A 10,439-nucleotide genomic window follows, 5' to 3' on the forward strand; every position below is an offset into this window, starting at 1 on the left:
ATCAGCTTATCTCTCGATACAAGATACCAGCACTGTTTGTTCCACTGGCCGATCCAGGTTCCATGGTATTATTGCTGAAGCTAGTTTAGCTAACTCATCAACCACTTGGTTTTTCGATCGAGGTATCTGATATACACGTTTTCGCATGTCACAAGTGCATCAAATTGATAAAGATTGGGAACTCATTAAAATCAATACAAGTGTTATAGCAACGAATCCCGAGTCGTATTTTCCCAAGGGTAACTAGCAAATTAGCTTGAATTAGATTGTAAAACTCTTATTGGGTACCCGAATTGCAAAAGAAAGTTATTAATTGAACCTAAAGTCTAATTTACAATCAAATGTGAAACTTCAATCGGATTATAATCTAAATTCTATTTTTATTAATGTTCACTCAACCTAAGGTTTAGCAAATGGATTCTTGCTAAATAGCCACTGTATCAAGTTTTCAAACTAGAAAAGAAATTCAAAACAAGTGCAATTTAACTAAGTGTTCAATAACAACTTATTCCAGCAACTCTAACTTCTAAAACTGGGGTGATTCATGCTGATTACCTAAAGGAAAAGGAATATTACAGCAAGACGGAAATGAGACCTTAAGCTAACAAGACAATTCAACTACTTTACCACTACTGAAATTCAACTTGACATGCAGCATCTAGCTCTAAATTAACCTAACAATTGATAACAAACAAGTTTTCAAACTTCAGTAATCAAATCTCAATCTAAACTACTTATTCAAATGCAAATCGAAGACTCAATAACAGAAATCAAGACTGTGCATTCTGCATAGCAAATCCATAACCGTCAACTACACATAACCAAACCCTAGAATCAATCTAAGTGTTAAACAAACATGGGATTTGTTCGGGTAAGAAGATAAACAAGCAAACTTAAGATCTGCAACAGTAAATCTAAGATCTAGGTTAAAATAAGCATTCACAAACTCCAAATCCTTATTCCGAGCCCTTTCTCTCTGTTGCAATGCAGAGAAGCTGTTGGGAACACCCTTCAAGCTTTCAAATGATTTGTGTAGCCTCTCTGGTGTGAAGACAAGATGCGCGCAGCTCCTGGGATCGCCCTTCAAGCTCGCGATCTGGGTTCTCGCAGAACAGAGGTGGAAACGAGCGGTGATGCTGGAAACGACTGATCAGATCGATCCAACATCAACTCGCAAAGAACGGCAATGGAATGGGAGCAAGAACTTCAGGAAAACACCTTAAAGTTGCTGGTGAAGAACAGAAACCACAGATCTGGGAAACACCCTCGAATCTATGGTTTCACATAAATGGCGAAAAAGATATCGCGATCTGGGTAACACCCTCGATCGTGCCTGCTCTTCGTGAACTGCACACCGGCGGACTGATTCTCAGTTGAAGATGAGCACGAAATCTGAATCTGGAGTGTGAATGGGACCTGCGCCGCTGCCGACCGCGATGGAGAAGGAATTGGCATAATGAACAGTAGCGCAAGCCACTATTCACCGTGCCAATTCGCATTTTTCTTCTGCGATCTAGACCGGTTCAAGCTGGAAAAATCTCAAACCGCCCGGTCCGGTTCATATGCAGCTTGATCCTGATTTGACTCACCCTGTGCAACAGTGCAGTGACTCGGTTGACCCTGTCCAAGCTAACTTGGCTTGACTGAATCCAAGCATGAGCAATGACCCCACATCTTCAAAACCAAGATTAACAAAAATCATGTAAGGCACAAATAGCGAATAAGAAATATCGAATTGAATTTACTCAAGATATATTTTGAAAAGCAAAACATAACTCCAAAGTAAATTACTTGAGCCTAATAACTTCAAAAGTTCATCAATTCGAATCACAATATAACAACAATTTAACCGATCATCAAAATCCCCCACACTTATTCTTGCTTGTCTCAAGCAAGTTAAGAAACTAAAGTCCTACTTAAATGGCACCCCCTTTACACATATTCTTAACATGACTAGAGAATAGAGAATGAAAACCATCTAAGATAATAAAGTTCAAAGATCTTAAGCACTCTTGGACAGTAACTTTAACTTTCGGTTGACTAAATACTAACTTCCCCTTTCATGAATGAATTGAACATGATACCACTCTCACCTCCAAAGATGATAATTTTGTGGCTCTCGTCCTAATTAAACATGTTAACTTTGGTAGAGGGCACTCAAGCTACTCATGCTTCTTGCACTACCATAGGCTTGCTCCTCTTCTACTCTCCACCATGATTATGGACATCAATTACAGTAATAGGGCAGATATGAAGAAAAATAAAGATGCAATTCAGATTGTAGTTAGAAGCAAGAAGGAATAAGAATGAATCAATTTAGTGGAAGTTATGGGTACAAAAGTATGTTATATGAGTGGATTTTGGCCATCTTCCCTTTAATTTTTTTTTTTTTTTTTTTTTTTAACAGAACTTCACTTCCAGACTTCAACATCTTGTTACTGAAATTTCCGTTTCACTATTTGATCTGCGTATCCACATTAAAACTTAAACTCTTAAAAGTGTTTCCTCTCTCTTTTTCCGAGTCTTGAATTCAATATTTACTGGCTTCATGGACTGAATAAACATTAACTTGACACTACAGAATTAGAGCCCCGCACCTTTGTTCTTTCCTCATCAACTTCTGAACATTTCAGAGACAAATTCAGCAATTGTATGCATCTATCCTCAAATGCCACTTGTCTTCCAAAATTCATCAACTGCATAAGGTTCAGATCCTTGTTTCTGATTAGCAATTGGTTCCTGCACTTCCTCAATTTCCTGAAACTAGTTGACTCCCAGATTTAAGCAGTTTCCAGATTTTTCAATGGATGCATTCCGATTAATGACTACCACCCGTTTAGCTTCCTTTCCCTTTTGGTTATTTCTGCATCTCCAACTTCCTCACAATTTCTTGCAAATTACAGCTTCTGGATACAGTAAGTTAAGTTATTGAATTTCACTTTCACAGTTACAGACTTTGTAAGGGTCATAGAAGGTTGAAATACCATTTGTTTTGGATCATCCTGGGGTTAGCTCTAATCACTTTCTTGTTCAGATGTTGCTACTAATCTTTTGATACTCCTTTGATACAAAGTTCCAGCATTTCTCATATTCTGCAATTATCCTACTTCCGCATTACATTTGTTAACAACATACATCTTCAGCACCTCAAAATAATTTCTGAAATCACTTCTCCATTTCAATTGCTTAGCCAATTGACTCCAATACTCTCATTCACTAATGTTCCCTTGCTGCAATTTGCCATGTCCAGAATTCAACCATTGAAATCTACATAGCTTCACTAAACTGTAATTCCTGCACTTCTGCATTTCTGCATTTCAGATTGGTACCCTTGATTTAAAATTCTGTTGTTCCTGTTTCCCAACTCCAAGCTTCCACATGAATGTATAAACTTTCTCACTCTACAGATACACTTCTTCAGCTACAACAGAACATAATTTTAGCCTCTTGTAACTGCCTGGAATTCTACTATGCAGTATTGTCCAAATGTTCAGGGCAGCAACACCATTAGCATTCCATATCCTCTTTCAACTTGTATCAGCATAGTATCAATCTCCGAAACTCAAAGCTGTTAGAACTTGCTCTTAACATGATAAAATTCAAGAATTGGATATATTTAACATATCATCTTAAGAACTCTTCATTTATACAAAATTCCAGCCTTTCAAAACATTGGCAATTTCCATGATTCTTAAACTGAATTATTGAAATCATTACTGGACCAAAATCAATTTCCAACTTTCAAGGTTATGAAACTTGCTCTTGACATCTAAAACTCAAGAACTAGACGCCACACATCTCCCCCACACTTAAACCTTTGTCCGTCTCGGCCAAAGAATCCATCACATAACATCTTGTGTCCCCATAACCATAAATTTTGAAATGAAAAGGATTATAAAGATATGATGGAAATAAGAGTTTATGGCAAAATAGTGTGGAAAAATAGTACAAAGATAACCCTGATACGTGCAAAATTGTCCATTAATTGTGGCTTTGAAAGAATGAAAGCAAGTTCTAGAGTTGCAATAACATGAGTGCATCACACATATGCGGCTTAATTCTCACTAGGTATTAAAAGTATCACTTCATCTCATCAATCTAGTTTCCATTATTAAATAGCAACCTCAAGAAAATTAAAAGTCCAATCTTGACATTAAGCTTAAAACTAAACAATCAAAAATAGCTAACTTCCTCCATTTCTAACATGTCATCGAATCATGTAAAGGGGGTGTCATTTTTTCCTTATTTCAAGTCTCAAAACTGAGTTCTACAAGGAGATTATCTACATTAAAGAATTTTTTTTTATATACTAAATTTATTATTTGTAAACAAAGAATTTATTTAGCAACTAACTTGCATATAATAAATGTAAACGGGAAAACTAAGTTGAAAGAAACTCCCCTTTAATTGGATAAGTTGCTCCGGTGTGGCTCATTCTCTCCACCTCCACTCCATTGTTAGCCTCATGAAAGATCTTAAGTCGATGCCCATTCACCTTGAAAATCCGTCCGGTAGATACATCCCTAATCTCAATAGCTCCATAAGAGAAAACATTAGTTACAATAAATGGACCCTCCCAACGAGATCTCAACGTACCTTTCATCAATTTGAGCCTCGACCTATACAAAAGCACTTTATCCCCTATATGAAATTCCTTACCCACAAGGTGCTTGTCATGAAAATTCTTGGTCTTTTCTTTATAGATCCGTGAGTTTTCATATGCCTCTAACCGAATTTCTTCAAGCTCTTGGAGTTGCAATTTCCTTTCTTCTCCTGCTGGACTAGCATCTAAGTTACAAGCTTTAACTGCCCAATATGCCTTGTGTTCAATCTCCACTGGAAGATGACAAGCTTTACCATACACCATTCTATATGGAGACATCCCTATAGGAGTTTTGAAAGCGGTTCTGTAAGCCCAAAGTGCATCATCTAATCTCTTACTCCAATCTTTCCTGTCAAGCCTCACAGTTTTCTCTAAAATTCTCTTCACTTCTCTATTTGACACCTCAGCCTGTCCATTTGTTTGAGGATGATAAGGAGTTGAAATTCTATGTGAAACCCCATATCTACTCAGCATTTCCTTCATGAGTCTATTACAAAAATGTGTCCCCTGATCACTAATTATTGCTTTAGGCACTCCAAACCTGCAGAAAATATGTGTCCTGACAAAACTCACAACAACTGAAGAATCGTCAGTCCTGGTGGGAATGGCCTCCACCCATTTGGAAACATAATCACATGCCAACAAAATATATGAAAATCCAAAAGAAACAGGAAATGGACCCATGAAATCAATACCCCATACATCAAATATCTCACAAAATAACATGTAGTACTGAGACATTTCATTCTTAGGTCCTATATTCCCAGTCCTTTGACACTTATCACATGATCTACAAAAAACATAGGCATCACGAAAAATAGTAGGCCAATAAAAACCATACTCCAAGACTTTCCTAGCAGTCCTCTGCGGTCCAAAATGCCCTCCAAACTCAGATGAATGACAAAATGCAAGTACAGACTGAAACTCACAATCAGGTATGCATCTTCTAATGATCTGATCACTACAGAATTTCCATAAATAAGGATCACCCCACACATAATATTTCGAGTCACTTTTCAATTTATTCTTTTGAGCTTTTGAAAATTGTGCAGGAAAAACTTGACCTACTAAGAAGTTAACAAGATCTGCATACCAGGGAAACTCACCATGCATCCGAAAAAGCTGCTCATCTCGAAAATCATCATCAATAGTCGTATGATCCACGTCCCCTTCAATTCTGCTCAAGTGATCGACAACCAAGTTTTCCTTCCCACTCCTATCTCGAATCTCCAAATCAAACTCCTGGAGAAGAAGCATCCATCTAATCAATCTAGGTTTAGCATCTGGCTTCTTGAGGAGGAACTTCAAAGCTGCATGATCAGAAAATACAACCACGTGAGAACAAAGTAAATATGATCGAAATTTATCTAAAGCAAAAAACAATGGCAAGAAGCTCTTTTTCTGTAGTGGTGTAATTCGCTTGAGCTGAATCCAAGGTTTTCGATGCATAGCAGATAACATGTGGTGCTCCATCTACTCTTTGCGCAAGAACTGCCCCTACAGCAAAATTTGAAGCATCACACATAAGCTCAAATGGTAGAGTCCAATCTGGTGACCTGATAATAGGTGCAGAACTCAATGCCTCCTTCAATTTCTGAAAAGCCTCCTTACACTTTTGATCAAAATGAAACTCAACATCTTTCTGAAGCAACTGAGACAGTGGAAGAGCAATCTGACTGAAATCTCTAATAAATCTCCTGTAAAATCCTGCATGACCAAGAAAAGCTCGAACATCCCGCACGCATGCGGGATAAGATAAGGAAGATATAGCACTAATCTTAGCAGGATCTACCTCAATTCCTTTCCTAGAGACTATGTGTTCTAAAACAATGCCATGCTCAACCATAAAATGACATTTTTCAAAATTAAGCACTAAATCAGTCTCAATGCATCTATCTAAAACCCTAGACAGATTTTCTAGACATGCATCAAATGATGAACCATATACAGAAAAATCATCCATGAAAACTTCCATGCAATGCTCTAATAAATCACCAAATATGCTTACCATGCATCGCTGAAAGGTTCCTGGAGCGTTGCATAGTCCAAATGGCATCCGTCTGTAGGCAAATGTACCGAAAGGACAAGTGAAGGTGGTCTTCTCCTGATCCTCTGGGTCGATGCAAATCTGAAAATATCCCGTGTAACCATCAAGGAAGCAATAATGTGACTTGCCCGCTAGTCTCTCCAACATCTGATCAATAAATGGTAGGGGGTAGTGGTCCTTTCTGCTTGCTTGGTTCAACTTCCTATAGTCCACACAAACTCTCCAAGAATTCTTCACTCTGGTGGGCACTAACTCATTCTCTTCATTAGTCACAACTGTCACCCCTGATTTTTTTGGAACCACATGGATGGGACTTACCCACTTACTGTCAGAAATAGGGTAAATGATATCTGCCTGTAGAAGTCTAGTCACCTCTTTCTTGACTACATCAAGGATCAGTGGGTTAAGTCTCCTCTAGGGTTGTCTCACTGGTTTCACATCCTCCTCCAAATAAATCCTGTGCATACAAATAGAAGGACTAATACCAGGAATATCTGCTAAAGTCCCTCCAATGGCCTTCCTGTGCTGTCTCAGAATCTCCAATAATCTGCTTTCTTGTTCTGGCTCTAAATTCTGGGCTATGATGACAGGCAATTGCTGGTTTTCTCCTAAGTAAGCATACTTTAAATGTGAAGGCAACGGCTTCAACTCATCCTGTGTCTGATCAATAGAAGGCGATCCTAGGGGTAATGCTTTTCCTAAGCAATCCCCTACGCATACTTCTTCTTCTCTGGGCGATCCTAAGGATAAAGCTTCTCCTAAGCAATCCCCTACGCATACTTCTTCTGACTCCATCGAAAATAATTCACATGACTTAACATACACCCCCAAATTTGAAACGTCTTCAAAAGCTGTAACTGAAACATCACCGAAACCAATCTCTACAAAATCTGCATCAATCTCTGAAAAGAAATCCACACTATCCAGCTCCTCTGAGATATCCAAACTAAGAATAGAATGATCCTCTCTAGGATGTTTCATAGCGTCAAAAATACTGAATTGAACCACTGTATCACCTATCTCCATAGACAGTGTGCCCGCATGAACATCAATTTTTGTCCTCGCAGTTTTCAAGAAAGGTCGTCCTAGAATGAGTGGAGATCTACTGGCCAGATAGTCTCCCTCCATATCAAGGATATAAAAATCTGCAGGAAAAATGAGTTCTCTCACCTTAACCAATACATCTTCAATAACTCCAGCTGGATGAGTCTGACTGCGGTCAGCTAACTGAATGATTACTCCTGTAGGTTGTAATGGTCCAATGCCTAAAGTCTGAAAAACTGATTTTGGCATCACATTAATTGAAGCTCCTAAATCTAGCATGGCATCCTTAAAAAGACTACTTCCAATCTCACAAGGGACTGTAAACACACCAGGATCTTCACATTTCTGAGGAACTGGTTGAAGAAGTGCAGATACATTTTTGCCCATGCTAATCAACTCATTCCCCTTCAATTTCTTCTTATGCACACAAAGATCCTTCAAAAATTTTGCATATTTTGGAATTTGCTTGATCATTGTGAGTAAAGGAACATTTACTTCCACCTTGCTAAATAAATCCACAAGCTCTTGGAACTCCTTTGCTTTCTCCTCCTCTACATTCTTCCTTGGTTGTACTTTGCGTTGAGGGAAAGGCAATGGAATGCTCGGCTCTGAATTCTGAAATCCTGCATTTCCAAATTTGCTGCTTTCTGGAGTTGCTGCTGCTGGAAACTGCTCATCTGGAGAAAACTTGCTGGAAATTCCCGGAATGCAACTATTTCTTCCTTGTGAATGCTCCATATTCAATGGATCAGTGGAACTTTGAGTTAAACCCGAAGTTGGCACATTCTGCTCTGTCTGAATTCCTTCACTACTGGAACCTTGTTGCTGGATTTCTGGACACTTTCCAACAGCAGTTTCTTCAATTGAAAATTCTGCAACTCTTTTCCCACTTCTCAAAGTTAAAGCACTAACATTCCCTTTAGGATTAGGAGTTGTTTGTGAAGGCAGTTGACTTGATCCTTGAGCTTGCATTTGATTAAGGCTGGAAGCTAACTGCCCAATCTGTCTTTCTATATTTTGAATTGCTGAATCTGTTCTTTGCTGACTTTGTTGCTGTTGAAGGATTTGTTGCATCAATTCATCCAATCTAACTTGCTGTGCATCAGAACTTGAGGTATTACTAGAGTTCCCTTGAGTTAAACTCAGCCTTGAAGGTGCTGGAAGTGCTTGCTGTATGAAATTCTACCCTTGCTGGAAATTCTGATTTTGAAATTGATAATGCTGATTTTGATTTTGAAACTGTTGAGAAGGCTGAAATGATTGCTGGAATTGATTTGCAGGATGATAATGGTGCTGGAAATTTTGATTCTGCTGCTGGAACCCTTGCTGAGGTTGCTGGAAATTACCGGAAGTATGGCTAAAATGCTGATTTGAAAATGGTTGTTGATAGAATGAATTTCCATACTTCAAATTTGGATGATCTCTCCACCCTGGATTGTATGTGGAAGAGTGAGGATCATTTTTTTGTTGGAATTGAGCTCTAGAGAAAGCTGCTAAAGACTCATCTTGATGGAGATTCGGACAAAGTTCTGAAAGATGATCTTGACTCGAACAAATGCTACAAACTAAACTTTGTTTGAATGGAAATTGCATATTAGGAACAACAGAAGACTGAGTAGCATTGTTCAAGGTTAATTGCTTCACCAATGAAGTTAATTCAATCAATGAATTCTTTATCTCCTTTTGTTCATTTGAAACCATTTGAACTTCACCAACTCCTCTAGTAGTGAGTGCTCTACTTCCAAATTGCTGTGAATTTTCAGCCATGTTCGAAATAAGCTCTCGTGCTTGCTCTGGAGTTTTGTTCACTAAAGCTCCTCCAGCTGCTGCATCTATCATACTTCTGTCCATAGGTAATAAACCCTCATAGAAGTATTGGACTAATAACTGCTCACTGATTTGGTGTTGAGGACAACTTGCACATAGTTTCTTGAATCTCTCCCAATAATCATAAAGTGTCTCTCCCACCACTTGTTGAATCCCACAGATGCTTTTCCTAATAGTTGCAGTCCTTGAGGCTGGAAAGAATTTCTCCAAGAAAGCCTTTTTCATATCAATCCAAGAAGTGATGAATCCTGGTGGCAAATAATACAACCAATCTTTCGCTGCTCCTGTAAGTGAAAATGGAAAAGCCCTTAGCTTAATATCCTCTTCTGAAATTCCTTGTGGCTTCATGGTTGAACAAACCACATGGAATTCATGCAAATGTCTGTTTGGGTCTTCTCCAGATAATCCTTGATATTTTGGAAGCAAATGAATCAGTCCAGATCTCAGCTCAAAATCACCAGCTAGAGTTGGATAAGTGATGCATGAATACTTGAAAGCCTCATCAGGAGCTGCAAGCTTCTTCATTGTTCTGCTATGATCACCCATGGGGGTATCTGAAGATGACAAGGAACTTTCTGAAGCCTCTGAAATTTTCTCTTGGATTCTTAAAGCTCTGAAAGTCCTTTCAATCTCTGGATCTAACTCAAACAACTTGTCTGTCGAAGATCTGGTCATGAAAAACAATTTAATTGAACATTCAAGTAGATATCTTATGAAAACAAAGAAAATTCAAATTCAGCACAATCTAAAAACAAACACACATTACTAGTTACTTCCCCGGCAACGGCGCCAAAATTTGATATACACGTTTTCGCATGTCACAAGTGCATCAAATTGATAAAGATTGGGAACTCATTAAAATCAATACAAGTGTTATAGCAACGAATCCCGAGTCGTATTTTCCCAAGGGTAACTAGC

The 10,439-nt window shown here is 38.4% G+C and overlaps 2 protein-coding genes across 3 annotated transcripts; both read right to left on the minus strand.

Annotated features, from left to right (window-relative positions):
- Positions 1-757: 757 nt before the first annotated feature.
- Positions 758-8,768, minus strand: LOC122010284. 2 transcript variants are annotated; one of them, XM_042566763.1, is made up of 2 exons: positions 5,710-8,768; positions 758-1,674 (listed from the first exon to the last, which is right to left on the minus strand). In XM_042566763.1, exon 1 carries the CDS (start codon positions 8,766-8,768, stop codon positions 7,065-7,067), a length of 1,704 nt encoding a protein of 567 aa, XP_042422697.1. In that variant the 3' UTR covers positions 758-1,674; positions 5,710-7,064. The 2 variants fall into 2 exon arrangements, with proteins under 2 accessions (XP_042422697.1, XP_042422696.1); XM_042566762.1 differs by lacking the exon at positions 758-1,674 and adding an exon at positions 2,528-5,564.
- A 108-nt stretch (positions 8,769-8,876) lies between these two features.
- On the minus strand, positions 8,877-10,067 carry LOC122011270. Its single transcript, XM_042567662.1, has one exon. It carries the CDS (start codon positions 10,065-10,067, stop codon positions 8,877-8,879), a length of 1,191 nt encoding a protein of 396 aa, XP_042423596.1.
- Between the last annotated feature and the right edge of the window lie 372 nt (positions 10,068-10,439).

This window comes from Zingiber officinale, chromosome 8A, assembly GCF_018446385.1.
Source record: "Zingiber officinale cultivar Zhangliang chromosome 8A, Zo_v1.1, whole genome shotgun sequence".
NCBI classification, from domain to species: domain Eukaryota; kingdom Viridiplantae; phylum Streptophyta; class Magnoliopsida; order Zingiberales; family Zingiberaceae; genus Zingiber; species Zingiber officinale.

Coding starts and splice junctions, on each gene's coding strand:
- LOC122011270 (XM_042567662.1), bottom strand. CDS start 10,067: ATGGGTGATCATAGCAGAACAATGAAGAAGCTTGCAGCTCCTGATGAG.
- LOC122010284 (XM_042566763.1), bottom strand. CDS start 8,768: ATGCAACAAATCCTTCAACAGCAACAAAGTCAGCAAAGAACAGATTCA.